Raw genomic sequence first — 19334 nt, 5'->3', positions numbered from 1 at the left:
CATAGTCAATGCAATGACACTCAACATGTGTATGCTTTGTAAAAATAACATAACTCTGTTGGAGAACTAACTAGCCCAATGAGAAAGTATACAATTTATATCATGCTCATGAATGTAAACAATCATGCTATACTTTGCAAATCACAATATGATATGCTACTATCATGTCTATCAATTTGTAATACTATGTCTGATCATACAACAACTGACATGCATGATACTTTGTACAATGAAAACATTGTTTATCTATTGTTCTCTGTCTTTAGCTTTTTTTATCTGTTATTTGGGTGACTTGCCATTTAGCTTTTTATGGATGAGGATAGGATGAGCTGGATATTGATGGAATCCTTAATGTTCCTCATTTAAGTGGAGTAGTCATTGAAGAAATCCCATAAACCCATTGTTGAAGTGTACATTGATGAAACATCCAGTTTTGATTTATTTTTGTTCTTTCTTTACTGACTTCCACTTCCAGTCCACACTGTCTATCTCAATTTTAGGGCGAGGAGGACATTGATGGAAATCCTTAAACCCCAATATTGTTCTTCTCATTCATTTTGTTGACATAGGCATTGAGGAAACCTTTAGTTTCAGTTCTCTTATGTTCTTTGCTATTCTGTACTGTTCTTTACTGTCCTTTTTATCTTATCATGCCTCACTTTGCTTGTAGTCAGTTAAAAAACAATATTTCATTTCTATATAAAACATATGAATCTCAAAGGCAATGATACTATATATAATACTTGGGAAAACATGCGAGGATATGATAGAATTCCCCTCACCTGTCTGTGTTTCTACGGTACTACTTCTCTACTGGTCTCAACAGTGTCAATCTTTTGTTGTCTTTGGATCAAATTGGACCTCTATACGACAATTCAATATTATTAAAATTCTCTTTTATACTCTTGGAATAGTGGGAATGGTCCCCCCACCTATACTTAACTAAAACTATATCTCTTTCCTCTCTCTTTTCTGTCTTTGGAATGACTTAAAATGAGCCAACAACCCCTTTAAAAACTAAATATTGGGTTACTATTTACCATATCTAACGACCTTCACTTACTTTTGCAGGTGTCCACCAGCAATCCAGTGAAATCCGGCAGGCAGCAATTGGCTGATCCGGGTCGCCAGTCAAATAATCCGACTAGCTGGTTGTGGGTCTACAGACCGACCTGTTGCCAGTAAATTGATTATAAATTTTTCATCTTAACTCTATTTGACCTGATTATTTTTCTACAATGCAGGTAACTCGATTATCCACATTTTACATGTTTTGGAATTCCCCAAATTCTGAATCTAAGGTCTTCTAAAACTCACTTAAATTCATCACTTTACCTACAATGATACAAATATCATTATTTTTATCTTCGCTATGGAACACTGGTAGGCTCTACACTACACTTAGGGTCATTCTAACCCACTCAATGCTTGTAAATGCTGAAAATTTATATTTACTAGGACTACTATACCTTCTCTGTTGGGCTATGTTTGCAAGAAATAATAACCGCAAGCGTATGGATCAATCGTAGCTACGGGTCAAACTCAAGGAGATGTACGCCACTCTATTTTACTCACTTTAAAGCAATGCAAAGTGAACCAGATTAATTAAAGTATTGAATTAAACTAACGATAATTAAACTAACGTATCCTAACTCACAAGCAACTAGCGAAATTACGCATCTAACAAATTGAATTGGCGTCCTAACACACAAGCATCTAACCTATCAATACTAACGCGGATTTGAAGGAATAAATTGCAGTCACACTTCACAACCACACAAAAAAACTAAACAAAAGAAAGAGATTAGAGGGGGAGAATGAGACTAAGAGATTAGAGATGTAAAACCTAAAGGTGCTTGAACCGGATTGAAATTACTTGCTTCTTACATTTGAAATGGCGCTACCAAATCTGAAATTAAAATAAAATTAATTAAATTAAGATGTTTAACCTAATGCATAATGATGATAGTAACTAAAACAATAAAACCCTAAAAGCATGATTGAATTACAGAGATTGAGAATGAAAATAAAAATAATGAAGAATAAAAATTCCTAATAGAATGCAGGGATTAATGTAGATGTGAATACTAATAAAATAAAACTAATAGAAGAAGAAAGAGGTAGAGAATAAGTAGAATAAATTAGAAATTAGAAGAATTAAGAGGTTAAGAAGAAGAAGAACATAAAAATAAAAACAAGAACTTGATACTCCCTTCTACCAAAGTTGAAAGTGCATGAATTAATTAAGCCTTGCATGAATATAGTTGAAGAAGCTTGAACACTTGAATAATCCTTGCATGGCTTTCTCTTCCAAGTCTCTAATTCTTCTCACAAGGATTAGAAGCCTAGACTAGAAAGCTTTAAAACTAAACTAGAATTAAAATATTAGAACTAAATTGAAGACATAAAATTAAAGCATGAATCAAAAGCATTACAACCATGGAATTGAAATCATAAAATCAAACTAGAACTTAGAAAGCCAAAAACTCGAAGAAGAAGAAAAAATTTCACTAAGAATTGAACTAAAAATTGCATAAAAATTGAACTAAAACTAAACTAAAACTAACTAAAAAGTAACTAAAAATTAACTAGTTACAACCCAAAGGACAAGACGTATTTATAGGGGTAAGGAGAGGAGAAGGGAGAAGAGAGAAGAGGTAGGAGAAATATTCTCTTTTCCTTCCTTTATAATAAAACTTGAATCCCAAGAAAAAAGAGAAAAATAGAAAAGTGGGAGAGATAAAAATCTTAGCTACATAAACCTTCTATTTTCTAAAAAGTGACTTTCTATTTCTATCTTGTGCTTCCTTATCTTTGTAGGTGTCTTCTCCAAGTCATGTGATCAAGGCATCTTTGACTTTTCAACCTTCCAAGGATAAGGGAATCTTCTCCAAAAGAAATCTATCCATAGTAAAATCTCAAAAGTACCCTTGGAGATTTGGAGGAGAGAGAAAGTGATGACTAGGATTCCACTCAATAATAAATAAAATACCCATGCTGTCCTCTTTAAAAAATCGTGCAGGGTGCACCCTTTAAAAATCGTGGAGCCCTGGTGCACCCCAAAAATAGTGGACAGTGTGGCAATGTGATCCCCCCATGTGGCTGGCAGCTCTTCTCTATCTTCAAGATTGGAAAATCGCCAAAACGGTCCTATACTTGCAGTGGATCTCAACCATTGATTAGAAGTACCTTCCTTGATGCCAAAAATACCCTTGAGAGGTGGCAGAATGGCTATGGGCTTGCATTCCAGCTCATTTCTGGCCCATTATTCTTTCTTGGCCTAAAAAGAATAATCAATTGCATGGAGGCCTAAACGGATGCAAAACTAAATTCCATCACGTCCATCTTGCTCAAAATTTAGTTCTCTTTATAGCCATAGAAAGAAAAATGGTGACTTTAAGTGTAGATTCGAACATGCAGTTTCTGATAGTCCAGAATAGCATAAAATAGCCCAAAACCTGAAAAGCACGAGAAAGGACTAAAGTAACTCTGTCCAATGTGGTAAAATGCATGCTTTATGCCCTAAGATTTCACACATAAATGTGCTCATCAGGCTAACTTGAACTAGTTTCTGTGAAAATAAACTTGCATTGTACTTGTCAGTCATAAACCTCAATAATCAATACTTTTAAATGAATCCTTTTTCTGGGATGCGGTATTTCAAACAGGTTCCAAGCTTTATCTGAATTTGCTCCAAAATCCTAGCTTTATTTTGCCCCCTCTCTAATGTCTCCTTACTTGGAGAAGCTGTTGTCCATGTGTTAACCCCTCCCATTGCATGTTTGAAACAACTTACCACACCTCCTTTTTTTGCCCTTGTTGAGGAGCCTATTGGAATCACTTTACCATCCAACTCTCCACTTCTTGTTGGTGACTCCAATTATTTTTTAAATCTTTTTCAGCCTACCCCCATATTTCGCAGGTTACCCCTGCTAGCCTATCTGTTGGTTCTGTTGGTGCGGACCTCTTTGCCCCCCCATTCTAATTTTAAAAATTCTATTGTTTCTGCCCCTTCTCTTTCCCCCATCTAGGGCATACCCTTGTGCATGGATTTGGGAGGGCCCTCTATTTTTGGCCCTTCATCTGTTAGCACTATTATTGATCCTTTTGCCCCCCTCAATCCCTTCTAATAAGGAATTTCAGGTTAATTCTCATATTGACCCACTGCCCCCCCACCCCACTCCATTCTACTTGTTTCAAATCCTCCCAAAGCTTCTTTAGGGGAATCGACCTTTTGTTACTTGAAGCTTTCTCCTTCTTCCTTCTTTTGGCATTGTTTTTTTTTTTTTTTCTCCCATTGTTTTCTTGTTGTTCTTTAATGCAACCTCTCCATATTCTTGTTTTGAATGTTCGGGATCTAAATCAACCGTCTAAGTAGGCTGCAGTTAATTCTTATTTGCATGAGCATAAGCCTGGGGTGTGTATGCTTGTGGAAACTAAAGTGCAGCAGTGTATTTCTTCTGGTTCTGTCATCGCCTCTTTGGCTCCGGGCTGGTGTTTCTTCACAACTATAATTCTAGTGATCATGGCTATTAATGTGAGTGTATTGTTCATTGAATTGTGATTCTCCAAGGAGAATATTTATAGAGTACAAGAGTTTCCCAATTCTAGAGAATCCTAGGTGGGATGAAATTGGAAAGAGATACATAAAATATTAACTTTGCTATGCAAGAGGATTCCATATCAGATTTGGTATCTTGAAGAAGATTGATATCACATGTGAGCTGGCCTTTCCAAGTCTACGCACAAGAGTGAAAAATGGTAAGTCATAGTATATCCAATACACCCCTCAAGGTGAGAGTTAGGCAACCAAATCTTCAGCTTGTCTCGCATGAATTCTAACCAGGTTGTAGCGAGTGCCTTGGTGAAGGTATCCACTAATTGATCTTGGGTGGAGATGAAGCAAACAAGCAACTGTTTCTTGCCCACATGATCACGCACAAAATGAAAATCCACTTCAACATGTTTGGTGCGCGCATGAAAAATGGGATTGACAGACAAGTACATAGTGATGAGCACATTAATGTGTGAAATCTTAGGATCATAAGCATGCATTTTACTCACATTTTACGGAGCTACTCGAGTATTTTTCTATGTTTTTCAGGTTTTAGGTCCTTTTTGGTCATTTTATGCTATCGAGAGTTGTATCTCCAAATTTACACGTAAAGTGGTCCAGTTTCTTTTCGTGGTTACGAAGAGGACAAAATTCTGAGCAAGATGGACATGTAGCATGTCAAGTACACATTCATTTTGATGCCCATTCATGCGATTATTCTTTTTGGCCCAAAAAGAATAATGTGCCAGAAGTGAACCAAGATGAAGCCCATAGCCAGTCTGCGATTTCTCAGGGGTATGTTTGGCATTGAAGAAGACAATCATGATCAAGGGTTGAGATCCACTCAAGCATTTACCCCCTTTTTGCGTTTTTCACTAGGAGAGAGAAAAGCCACATGGGACTTACACCTGTTCACATGTGACCAAGGGCAAAATGGGAATAATTCTCACTGAAGCAACCAAGGACAAAGGAGGAATTTCATATTCCAATTAGAGGTTTGACTAGAAAGTGGGCTGCAAGCAAGGATCGGTCAAGATGGGATTTGCGCAAGAAAGGAAAAAAATATAGAAAAAAAAATTAAAAAAAGGGGAGTCTTTCCCTATTTTCTCTCTCCCAATTTCCTCTCTTTCCCACTCACGTTTCTCTCTCCCATTTCTCCCTATTTCTTCTCTCTCTCTCTCTAAACTCCACATGATCCTCTCAAATCCCAACTCCCTTCTAATTCCTTTCACATGCTCTCCTACTTTCTCTCCCTCTTTCCTAACTTCTTTCACTCTCTCTCATTCCTCACGGACTCTCTCTCTCTCTCTCACACAATTCCACTCTCTAACCATGCTCTCCCTCCTATCTCTTATCTCACTTATTTAAGGGCCGTAGTTTAGCTTAATCTATCACTTTTTATACTGTCACCTTACGTGAGAAAGGTAAAATAGTGTAGCTACATCTACCTGTGTTTGACCGTACTTGTACGACCCGTACGCTTGAGGGATTTTTTTTTAACTCAAACAAGTTTTTGGCACCGTTGTCGGGGAGATAATTGTCCACTTTGTTTTTCTTATTTTAAGTAAATTGAAGTGTTTTATTTTCTTTTTCCTTTTCCTAAAAAAAAAAAAAAAAAAGAGAACCTCATCTTTTTTCTCTTCTGTTTCAAAGAATGTGTGCTCAATCCAAAAATTTTCATATGCCCAAACCCAGCCAATCTTGGTGTACCTCATGGGATTTCATCACCTATGATGTTGTCCCTTGATTCGTTTGGGTGGTTTGGATTGGCATGTGACCTATTTTTGGAGGTGACCAACTTTGATAACAGGAAAAAAACATAGTGAGTGCCTTTGTTTGGAAACAAAAATGTATAGTAGTCCTCCACTCTACATTAGAATCCACTTGGAGTCGCACGTAGGTGGCTAGTGAAGACTATACAGATTCCCATGCTGTCAACCTATATATATGGCAACCTTACAGCTTTGGAATAATTGTTTCAATCTTTGAGGGGTAGATGCACCAACTATCTTGAGCTCCCTCGTGTTTTTAGTGTTTTTTTCTAGTCTTTTTATTTTTCTTTATAATTAAAATAAAAAAATAATTAAAAAAAGGAGACTTCCAAATTGGTTTAGGTGGCTAAAGTGTGGATCCGTGACTCAACCAACCACCTTGTTAAAATACCACCTCCACCACCTTTGACCATGGTTGACCAACCTCCGCCTAGGACTCTTAAGGATAGGTTCTACCCTACCAGGGCTGCACAGCCTTCTTGCATCAGTCTACCAGTTGCTACAGGAAATAATTATGAGTTCAAGACCAACTTTATTAGTATGTTGCCCCATTTCCATGGGATGGCCAATGAAGATGCCTATCTCTTCCTTAGGAAATTTGAGGAGGTTTGTGTTCTAATTAAAGTCCAAAATTTGTCTGATGATGCGTTTAGACTTTTGTTCATAACCTTTGCTCTAAAGGGCCATGCCAAGAAGTGGCTCTATGGACTGTCGACTAATTCCATTACTACATGGGATCAGTTTATAATTGTCTTATTGAGAAAGTTTTTCCCTCTTTACAAAACCAATAAACTCAAGAGTAACATTCTTCAATTTAGGTAGAAACCACATGAGTCCTTCTCTAGATTCATGGAAAGGTTCATGGATATTCTGTTAGAATGCCCTCACCACGGTATTGACTTGTGGAAAATTTACCAAATCATTTATGAGGGCATTGACTTTCAGACCAAACAACTTTTAAAGTCTATGTGTTCTACCGGATTTACCTTTTTGATTGATGAGAATGAGGCTTGGACGTTTTTGACCAACTTGACTGATAAGACTAGGGAGTGGGAATCCACCCAAGAGGCTAAAAGGACCACTAAGGGCTACCTCATTGAGGGTGTTCCATCCAAAGAAGTCAAATTAGATAGCCTCATCAAAAGGTTGGAATCCATAATTCCTAAGGAACCTGTCCCAATTAATCAAGTCAACCATGTCTCTATATGCAGTTAGTGCCATACACCTGGTCATCTTATGGAGGAATGCCCCAACACCTTTGCGGATAATTCCAACACTGAGAATGTAAGTGCTCTTTACCAAAATAATCCATATAGCAACACTTACAATCCAGGATGGAGAAAATCACCCTAATTTCTCCTAGAATCAAGGGAACCAAGCAGGCCCATCTAACTTTCACCATTAAGGGCAACTTGGTCTCTAAAGGCCTAATTATGCACCACAAAACCCAAGTATGTCTCCTCATCTCCTTCCCCCTCGTCCTCATTTAGGACCTCCAATGAATTCTACTAGGCCACCTCTCCTTGCACCTTATCAGCAACCCCCTTGGTTTACCAATACAGGAGAGACAGCAAGAATAAGTGAGCTAGAGAAAAGCATGACCCTTCTCATGACAAGCCATAATAATATGGAAAAGCAATTAACCCAGCTTGTTACAATCATGCATGAGAGAGAAAAAGAGAAATTGCCTAGCCAACCTGAGACGAATCCTAGACATCAGGCTCTAATTCAGCAAGGAACCCAAACTCCTCAGCTTAATGTTGCACAAGGTCAACAACATCTAGGGCCCTCCAGCCAGATTAATGCAATATATGCTTTATAGAGTGGTCGTGAGTAGCATCAACAGGTTAGTAACCCTCAGTCTTTACCGTCTGACACTCTTGTTGACTCTACCCCTACTAATGAGGCTGTTGTAGTGCCTTCTGTTCTAGGTTCGTTTGACGAACCTGAAGAAATTCAAGATGATTTGGTTAAAACCAAAGATTACTCTTTTGAGAAAGTTAAAGGAACCACTCCTGAAAGAGTATATACTCCACCTACCCCATTCTCAAATAGGTTGGTTAGCAAGAAATCTCCTTCTGTGGAGAAAATTCTTAATGTCTTTAAACAGCTTCAGGTGAACATCCCTTTGTTGGATGTTATAGCCCAGGTCCCCACTTATGCAAAAGTCCTCAAAGACTTATGTACCTAGAAGCGGACCACCAATGTGCCCAAAAAGACATTCTTGGCTGCTCACATTAGCTCTCTCATCGCACAGCCAGTATTAGCCAAGCATAAGGACCAAAGGAGGCCCACCATATCTTGCACTATAGGCAACACCACTATTGATCATACCTTATTGGATATTGGTGCAAGTGTGAACCTGCTGCCTTTTCATGTCACCCAACAATTGAGATTAGGAGAGCTGAAACCCACTAGAATCACCTTCAGCTTGCAGATAGATCGATAAAAACTCCAAAGGGGATGGTTGAGGATGTCCTACTTAAGGTTAGGAAATTTGTATTCCCTATGGATTTCATTGTCCTAGATACCCAACCTATTCCAAACTTCAAAGACCAAATCCCTATCATCTTGGGTAGACCATACCTTGCAACTAGTAATGCTTTAATCAATTGTAGGAATGGTCTCATAAAATTATCTTTTGACAGCACATCTGTAGACTTTAATGTGTTTAGGTTGGGCAAGCAACCCAATATAGATGAGGAGGTACATATGCTTCAGGGATTCCCCGATGACATTGAAACTTTCTTTGAAATTAATTTTGATCTGGAATTTCAGGAGTATATGGAGGAATTAGAAGGTGTTGATGATACCATCTTGTTTGAGGTCTGGAGCATCCAACCGCCTGTGGAGCCCCTTGGACCCCTATCCACCTCCATTCCTAAACCCTGCGTTATTGAGCCCCCCACATTAGAGTTGAAAGAGTTGCCTTTCAACCTAAAATATGCCTTCCTAGGACAAGATTAGACTCTCCCCGTCATTATTGCCTCTGATCTGACTTTTAGTCAAAAAGAAGAGTTGATCAAGCTCCTAAAAGAACATAAGGAAGCTATAGGTTGGTCCATGTCAGGTATCAAAGGTATTAGCCCCTCTATTGTTCAGCATCATATACATCTTATGGAGGGTTCCAAGCTCTTAAGAGAACCACAAAGGAGGGCTAATCCTGTCATGAAAGAGGCAATCAAGAAAGAGGTCCTAAAGTGCTTGGACCATGGGATCATCTATCCCATTTCTGGTAGCTAGTGGGTGAGTCTAGTGCAGGTAGTACCTAAGAAATCTGGTGTCATTGTAGTTGCCAATGTCGATAATGAATTGATTCCAACCCGTGTCCAAACAGGGTGGAGAATGTGCATTGACTACAGAAAACTGAATGCAGCAACATGGAAGGACCACTTCCCTTTGCCTTTTATTGACACCGTGGCCAAGTCACTACTCATAACCAATATATCATCAACATAAATGAGAATATAGCAGACATGAGTAGCTGTACGCTGAATATAGTTGGGTCGGCTAGCGGGGAAGGTTGTGGGGAAGCCGATAATAGAGGCTGAGGCTGTATTGACACAGGAGATAGAGAGGGAGAGGGTGGTAAGGTCAAACCCGAGGGAGGGGGATTGGGTGGGGTAGGGACATGGTGGGGTGCAATGCCCCATGGAAGAGGAGAAATAGAAGGGAAAGGAGCACAATTAATGGACACTGTTGTTACAAAGGGGAAAGAATTTTCATCAAAGCGCACATGATGTGCAATGACATGATTTGTGGAGAGGATAAGACACCGGTAGTCAGTGTGGGAGGGACTATAACCTAGAAAGGTGCACGAAGATGAGTGAAACTCCATCTTATGCTGATTGTAAGGAAGCAAATATGGGTAACATAAACAACCAAAGACTTTAAAAAAAGAATAGTTAGGAGGTTTGTGAAAAACAAGTTGGAAAGGTGAGACACCAAGGTACACAGAAGATGGCATTCTATTAATAAGGTACATTGTAGTTTCAAAGGTAAAATGCCAGTAAACCTGTGGGATAGAACCACGAGCAAGAAGGGACAAGCCAGTTTCAACTATATGGCAGTGACGACGCTCAACAGCCCCTTGTTGCTCATGGGTGTGAGGAATAGAAAGTCTATGAAGAATGCCAAGTTTATTAACGTAAGTAGGTAGAGAATGGTATTCACCACCCTAGTCTGTTTGGATCGCTTTGATTTTACGATCAAACTGACATTCAACAAGAGCTTGAATTTGTGAAAAAATAGGAAAAACATCAGATTTATGCACAAGAGGGTAAAACCAATATACTTAGTATTATCATCAATGAAAATTACATAGTAATGATGGTTAGCTAAAGACGGTGCGGGAGAAGGTTCCAATACATCACTGTGAATAAGATCTAGTGGAAATAAAGTTTTACTAAACGTTTCTGGTAAAGAAAGACAATTAGCTTTGCCCAATTGGCAAGCCTAACAAAGAGGACTAAGACAGGACGACTGACAAGGTAAATTGTTAACTTTTGGCATATAACAGAGTAGACGCTCATGCGGGTGCCCTAGACGATGATACCAAAGATCCGGAGAGGTGCGAACGACAGTGTGAATAGAGGGAGAAAAATTGGGGGTAAGTTCATAGAGACCCCCTTTACTCGGACCGGAGAGCAAAGTTGACTTGGTTGCTTGATCCTTCACAAGAGAATGAGAGGGGTGAAATTCAAAGAAAACATTATTATCAACATTGACATGAAGAAATTAATGGAACATGACGAATATTATTTAAAGCAAAAGTCTTAGAAGAGAAAGATGGAAGAGAAGTGGACCCAAGGTGTGAGATGGGTAAGCTTTTACCGTTTCCAACTTGTAATTGGTCTTGGCCAGTGTAGTCATCATACTATGTAAGAGCCTGAAGGTTAGGGATAACATGGTGGGTAGCACCCGTGTCAGGATACCACAAGAGAGCGGTAGATGGATGTGGGGTTGGGAGAAGGAGAGGGTTGGGCTGACCATATGGAGAGGCGGTAGAGGTATAGGAAGGGTAAGTGTAATGCACAGTGGGGAAGGGGTTGGGGTAGGATAGGGTAGGGACGGTGGTGCAGTGTAACCGGTTTGAGAACAGACGTAGCATCTGTCAGTAGAGTGGTTGGTACGACGACAGATCGAGCACAAGAAATGGTTGTGTTTTGTCCAGGAAAAGCATCGTATGTGCCACCACGGCCACGACCTCCACGGCCGCCCGACCGTCCTGGGTTGGAGGAGAAGACATGCCAGGGGAGGAGCGTTGAGCAGTATTAGCACTTGGAGAACCAGCAGGGGCAGAAGAGTCAGTCACCTGAAGCTTGGACACAGAGGTGCCATGAAGAAACTCATGGCTTAGCAAGATAGGATCAGTATGGGTCAAGAGAGAGGAGACCATATCAGAAAAATCAGTCTTAAGTCCATGATAGATCTGGAGATTGAACTCAATCGGGCGCAAAGAATGACCAGTAGTGTTCATTTCGACAACAATTTATTTTACACACCGTAAAAACTGGGAGACAGGTTCATCGGATTTTTGGTGAAGATCCTGCAAGGCCATGTTGAGGGACATGATGCGACTCTCAGAGGGAGAGGAAAAGGCTGTAGAGAGGGTCTCCCCAAATTTCATGGCTCATGCATTTCCCAAGAATTAAGGGAAAAACTTCCTTAGACAAGGAAGCAATGAGAAGACTGCGTATCATTGAATCTTGTCAGCACCAAGTAGCAGCAGCAACGGGTTCAACAGGGCAAGGAGAAGTTCCATCCAAGTACCCGAATAAATTTTGTCCATCAAGAAAGGGCTCAATTTGGGTTTGCCATAAGAGAAAATTCTTAGATGTAAGCTTGAGAGAGATGTACTGGTGAGCCTGGTTCAAAGAAGGAGAAGAAGAGGGAGAAGAAGAGGAGGATAGGCCAGCAACGGGCAAGGTGGCAGCGGGTGTGACACCATCAGAAGTAGCGGATAGGAGATCGTCACCCATTAGAGACGAAGAACAGCAGGTCTAGTCGTGAAGAAGATAGAAAATAGAAAAAAAAGAGGATAAAATTTGTTGGAGTTCTAGATGGCTCTCGATACCATGTTAATGTGAGTATATTGTTCATTGAATTGTGATTCTCCAAAGGAGAATATTTATAGAGTACAGGAGTTTCCCAGTTCTAGAGAATCCTAGATGGGATGAAATAGGAAAGAGATACATAAAATATTAACTTTGCTATACAAGAGGATTCCATATCGGAGAGGATTGATATCACATGTGAGCCGGCCTTTCCAAGTCTACGCACAAGAGTGAAAAACGATGAGTAGTATATCCAATAATGGCAGAATTTGAGTGTTATGGGATCCTTCCATAGTGGCTATAATTTACACCCGTGAGGGGTCTCAGCTTTTTCACTTATCACTCTTTTTACTCAACTCAAATGAGAGGTTTTTCTTCATGGCAATGTATGCTTCTAATAGTATGGTGGACCGAAGTGAGTTTTGGAGTGTTCTTCGTTCAGTTTCTTATCAAGTGGGTGGGTGATGTTCCTTGGTTTTTAGGGGGTGGGGGAGACTAATGTTCTTATTCTCTTCCAGAATGAGAATTGTGGAGGGGATCTTGGGGATGAGGCAGCAATGGGTGAATTTTCAGATTGTTTGGAAGGTATAAATGTGATTAATTTGCATTGGCCATGTGTTAAATATTCTTGGTCGAACACGAGAATTGGCGATTCTAGGGTTCAATGTAAGATAAGTAGGGTGCTTATAAATTCAAGCTAGTTAAATATCTTCCCCTCTTCTACTGTTTATTTTGATTTGGCAAGGATCTCAGATCATTCTCCGGTTATCATCAAGCTTGCCCCTTATATTTCTTTTGACCCATAGCCATTCAAGTTTTTTGATATGGCGGCCTTTTGTGCTGAGTTTCAAAATTAGTGAGGAATGCCTAGAATAATAATTCTAGGTATCATCTTAATTACCCTATTAAGGGTTTTGCCATGAAGCTGAAATCAGTTAAACAGGTGTTGAAAAACTGGAACATATCTGGTTTTGGTAATATATCTCTCAAAGTCAAAGAGCACAAAGAGATTCTTCATTCCATTCAAGTGAGGTTGCAGGTGGAGAGGGATAATTCTTTACTTCCTTCGAAAGAGAAGTGAATTGCCGAAGGGCCTTTTGATGCACCAAGAGCAAATGTTCTTCAAGCAAAAATCTAGGGAGAATTTGTTGACTCAAGGAGATTCCAATACGGCATTTTTTTCATCAAGGGAAGTGTTTTGTATGACCCGGCCGCCATCAAATCTGAAGTGCTCTCCCATTTCCAAACTCTTTTCTCTCCTCTTTCTCTGGAGCCTGTAGATGAAATTTCTCCTCATCTTTGTTTTGGTAGAGTTTCTCAAGAGCAAAGAACTTTCCTTGTTACCATACCTTCTAATGAAGAAATATTGGTTGTGATAAACTCTCACAAAGTGCATAAGGCCCCGAAGCCGGATGGATTCAATATGGGCTTCTTCAAAGCTTCTTGGGATGCCATTGAGAATGAACTCATTAAGGCCATCAAGAGCTTCTTTTTCTACCCTAATTTTATTAAGTATAACAACCAGACTTTCATTATTCTCATTCCCAAGTTTGAAGGAGCTTCCAAGGTCAGTTACTTTAGGCCCATTTCTCTTAATAATGTTCTTTATAAATTCATTGCAAAGGTGATGGCCAATAGATTGAAGTCAGTTGTTGGAGATCTTGTTAGCAGCAATCAATCTGCTTTTATTTCTGGTAGAAGTATTTCTAAGAATATTTTGCTTTGCAATGAGATAGTTTGTGGTCTTGGAAGATCAAATGCCCCTGTCAACTTTGTTAAAGTTGGATATTATGAAGGCATTCAATCATGTGAGATGGGAGTTCATTGCTAGAATAATGGATAGGATGAACTTTGTAAAACCTAACACGATGCAAGGAAGAATGGAAATTGCAAACACAATCACACAATGCGCACAAAGATTTACATGGTTCGGCAAGGTTGCCTACGTCCACGGTGAGATGAGATCTGTTTCACTATCAATGGAGAATAGGACTACAGTTGCTCGTTCCTCACAACTCTCTCAGATTTACAATACAGAGAAAGAACTCTTGTTACAAATCTATAGCGAAACACTATACAGGAAATTTACTGAAATACCCATATAGTCTGGAGGCTCCACACAGCAGTCCATCATCAGAAATCAAGACAGCAAAACCTCAATAGAACTTCTCCCTGTACTTCGTACATTGGATTCATCTATGTCTCTCCTCAGTCCAAATGTCTGTGTTAGTGAATGGCACCCCTATGGATTCTTTGCTCCATTGAGGGGTAAAAGGCAAGGTGGCCTACTCTCCCCTCTGCTATTCACTTTAATTGCCTCTTTGCTTGCCTCAAGTAGAAGTTGATCAATTATTGTTGGATCCTCTTCTCAAGTGTAAGTCATGAAGTTGACTCATTCATTTTCTCTTGAGTCTCTGTTATGCCGATCTTTGCTATTATGGATGCTCTTAGTCTTCTCCAGGATGTCTGACTTGACTATAAATCCTCTCAAACCCCTGATCTTCATTATAGAAGTTCCTATTGATGTGAAAGAGCAACTTAAGTCTATTGTGGAGTGTGAGATTGGTTGTTTGCCCATCTCATATCTAGGTCTTCCTCTCATCTCCTCTAGGCTCTCGGTGCATCATTTGACCCCTATTTTGGATAGGTTGAAAAAGCGGCTTCAACTAAGGAAAAGTAGGCTTCTATCCTTTGCAGGGAGGTTGGGATTGATTAGATCTATCATGCAAGCTTCGTACATTTATTGGATAGGAGTTTTTGGAACCCTAGGTTCTATTAGCAAGAAAACTGAGGCTCTAAGGAGTGCTTTTATTTGGAAAGGGGGGGGATAGTAACAAATTCCTTCATACAAAGAGTTGGGCCTCAGTGTATCTTCCAAAGAAAGAAGGGGGTCTTGGTTTGAGAAGGGTTAAAGAAATGAACAAAGTGGGTCTCTTAAAGCTTATTTGGAGGATTACTTAGAAGATTTAGGGTTTATGGATCAATTTGGTGTATTCTAAATACCTCAAAACAGATTCTCTGTGGACTGTTTCTTGTGCCTTAAACGCGAGCTGGTCTTGGAGAAAGGTGCTTAAGATTAGATCTGTGGCAATTGATGCTATCAAAAGCAAGATAGGGGATGGATCCTCCACCCAACTTTGGATTTATAATTGACACTCAAGCAGTGTTTTTCTCTTGCAATTTGGGGAAAGAATCAATTACGATGTAGGCTCTGACAGGATGGCCCTTGTGTCTTCTATCATATCAAATGGCTCTTCGAACCTACATCCTCCGATTTCAGCACGTCTTGCTTATGTTTGGGACCAGTTGTATATCATTCCCATTAGTTGCTCCTGGTACTGAGGATGTGGTTCAATGGGTTCTTTCTTCTTCAAATCTTTTCTCGGACCTCTGTCCAATGGTGGAAGGTTGATGCAGGCCCAAACCCATCAAGTCCACAAGGCTCAAGGCCTAGTCAAGGCCAAGAACCAACCCATATATGGCCAGTCCCAACCAACTTAAAAAATCTATCCCAAGATCAATTAAAGCCTTGTTAGTAGAGAAACTCTACAATGCCTTTAGAGCTTCCTTAGTGCATGATGACTAGGCAACCTTGGTTTTTCTTCCCTCTTGATCTCCTCTATGAAGCACTTTCTCAAAGGTTCATTCTCTCATGCACTCTCTTGAACTCCTACAAAGTTTTTCTTGTGACTTGTCTCCTTTAACCTAGTAGATAGTATCAATGTGTGGGGAATTGTATCAAGAACCTTGAGGATTTCAACCATCTCCTACTTTTTTTATTTTCTTTATTTCTCAAAAAATTTTGAAATTGGTCCATGTGGAACCAATGTTGAGGTAACCTATGTTAGTGAGATTAGTAGTGGTTGTTTTTAGTGGTTGATATTACTAAAGCCACAAGGAGACCCCTATAAATAGATGTCAACTTCTCTATATAAGCATCTAGTTTTTTATTGTTAATGACATTCCAAGTTGCCTCTAGCATCATATAAGAACCTAAAAAATCTTGAACAGCTTCCCCTTCCTAGAAGAGTAGGGTCTTCCCTTTTTGCACCCTAGAAGAGCTAGCACCTTCAACCTTGAAGAGTCGAACATTTTCCCCTTCAAAGATCACCTTAAAGACTATAGGTCTCTTGAAGTTATTTTGTATTTCTATTTTCTCTCCACTCTACTTTGCTTTACCATCCTCTTAACCTCAATTCCAGAACTTTTATTAGCCTTTAACCTAACATTTTTATCTTTAAATCTCATACCCATAGTTTGCTATCATTCTTAGCAACAAAGAAACCCTTAACCAGATTCGGACTTGTAAATCAGCAGTCCGTTGTCCATTTTACCCACTTTATGAGCAGAGTCAGAAAAAACCGACAACACCAAAGACGTATCCCTTTTTGTCTTTCTTAAAACCCCTTTTGAATCATCATCTTCTGATATTTTAGTGAAAAGTTATCATCAAAATACTACTCGGAGGTCAATCTACCAGAATTTTTGGTTTATATATAAGAAGAGAAGTACTTTCCTGATCCGTCTTCAAGCAAACCCGTAGGGTGGTTGCATCAACGGTGGTGTGGTTCAAGCACCATATTCTTAGACATAGTTTTATTACATGGAGAGCCTTGACTCAGTCTTTGTCCATAGTCCTCTACCTTCCTTTGAAGGCGAATGAAGATGGATTAAGAAGGAGTTCAAGGCTGACTCAATCTGTGACTTCGCAATCAAGATGGTGTTTTGTGCATCTATTTATCACATTTGGTGGGAGAGAAATCTGAGGAGGTGTTCTTCTTTTTCTCGTTCCTTTAAGTAAATCTGGAGCTCAATCACCTTTGATATTAAGACTAAGATCAACCATCTTCAAACTTCAGCTCCAAATTGTGCTAAGAATAGGCATATTGTTTCCTCATGAGGCCTTCAAATAAGGCTTATTTAGTCTTTTGTCTCCCTTCTTGTTTTTTAGTTTTCCTATGGCTTCCTTATTCTTGTCCCTCTGGATATTGTAATTCTTTCTTTCTTTTCATAAAGTCTATTCATCCCCACCCCAAAAAAAAAAAAAAACAAATACTAAATTGTGACATTATACGGGATGAAAGAAGGGCAGGATGCAGGACAAACATCTTTTGATTTAAGGTTTTCATCCATATATTAGGCTGAATAATTGAAAAAAATTATATTGAAACTTTAAGTCATTATTTATCCTTTAAATAGCATAATTAAGCAATAATATAGCACAAACAACATAACTAGAAGATAATCAAATCTTCAAATGCTGCTCAACCTTGAGTCTTTGTCCAGATGACTCCATTCTCATTTATCCAATGACAGACTTCCATTAGGCCTGGGCCAAAGCCCAAAAGCTTAAAAGCAAGATGGTTTGGATTCCAAGTTGATGTGTCATAGTGACATGCCATGATCGCATGATTCACTTTCTTCTCAGCATGTATATCAACTACATATACTTTTACTTTCTGTAAAATATGGCAATAATAGACTTGAAATGGAAATGGCTGACTATGACACAAGGCTGGCGGTTCGGAAAGGTTTCCATGGATGAGTTTCACAGCTCCAATTGAGACATTCTCATAAGATCCTTCGACGCTCTCAGTACTCCATACACGTACACGGTTCCCTAATTTCTTGACAACAAAATTAATGAGATCCTCGGCGGAAGTTGCACAGGTGGTCTGCTCACCTCGAATGGGATTCTTCTTACATACCTTGAGGGTGTCTTGAATATACTCATCCATGATTGATTCATCCACCACACCAAAAAGATTCTTCAATTCCATAATCCGGAGAAAGGAAAATGGGATTTTTGATGCCAAAGATCGCGGCAAGAATGATTTATATGACATTGGGTCTCTTAGATCAGGGATAGGTATGAAACCTCCCTCTTTCACCATTGACTCCCGGAAATATGGCAATCCCCCTTGTCTGGCAACCAACAAGGGTGTTTTGTTTGGATAATCATATGTCACTTTGGCAATATTCCATTGAGCTATTGGTGGTAGGGTTGTGTTATCCGTTGTCTTCTTCGCGAGCGCATGTGTAGAACAAGCAATATTAGCCTGCTTACAAAACAAACGCAAATGAGAAGATAATTCATTTTTCTTCATAAGTTTCATAAATGCTGCCGTCTGTTGGGGGCTTAATGGAGAAGCCTTTGCAGCTAACCAATGTGGAGGGTGTGGAAGACCAATATGCTCTTCCCAGTATTGTAAGAAGGCATTTTCAGATTGTTGAGAACCCTGCGATTTCATAGGGAAAAGATAATGACCAAATAAGAGAGATAAAATAGCCAGGGACAAGCAATAACCAAATTGAAATGAATGGAAAATAGAAAAACAGAAATTTTCTTACACTAAAGTATGCAAATATTAGAATTCCAAGCAACAGCATGGGATGCATCATTATGGAATTGAAATAGAAAGAGGAATGAGTTGGGTTTTCTGCAAGGAGTGGAGGGTGTTTGAATTTATATAGATGGAATATTTTGTATTACCAACAAATATAAAAAAAAGGGGATGCTTTTGTCAGTCCCTTAAATAGCTAAATGTATTCTGTAATTTCCCAATTTTCTATATGAAAAAAGTGAAAAATTTCTCTTCTATGGCTAACCTTTAAAGCAAATTTCTAACTGCCCCTCAAAATTTTAAATACAAAAAATAATAAACTTTTTGGGATTGGCATGTGGTTTGTGTGATTGCCACATGGTGGATTCCATTTGAACGGTTGTGAATTGTTCTCGTATGTGAACGTGAGTGGTGAGCCCAACACATACTTCCCTCCCCCCCCCCCCTCTCCCCTCTACCACTATATTTGGATCAGTTTGGATTCAGGTAACTCACTTTGTCCAACAAATTTGAGTAAATTACTCAGACCTTTCGTAGTCTTTCTGACAAATACGTGGATATCCTTTGCAATTCTGACAATTAATCGAACCTCCTACTTTTCAAACTT

General features: G+C 39.3%; 1 protein-coding gene across 1 annotated transcript; it reads right to left on the bottom strand.

The window, feature by feature from the left end:
- Positions 1–6167: 6167 nt before the first annotated feature.
- Positions 6168–18784, bottom strand: LOC122649868 (polygalacturonase non-catalytic subunit AroGP3-like). The gene is made up of 3 exons (XM_043843123.1): positions 18735–18784; positions 17619–18622; positions 6168–6180 (listed from the first exon to the last, which is right to left on the bottom strand). Exons 1-2 carry the CDS (start codon positions 18780–18782, stop codon positions 17648–17650), a joined length of 1023 nt encoding a protein of 340 aa, XP_043699058.1. The 5' UTR covers positions 18783–18784; the 3' UTR covers positions 6168–6180; positions 17619–17647.
- Positions 18785–19334: the final 550 nt, after the last annotated feature.

Source organism: Telopea speciosissima, chromosome 2, assembly GCF_018873765.1.
Source record: "Telopea speciosissima isolate NSW1024214 ecotype Mountain lineage chromosome 2, Tspe_v1, whole genome shotgun sequence".
NCBI classification, from domain to species: Eukaryota; Viridiplantae; Streptophyta; class Magnoliopsida; order Proteales; family Proteaceae; genus Telopea; species Telopea speciosissima.
This window is presented reverse-complemented; position numbering and strand designations above follow the sequence as displayed.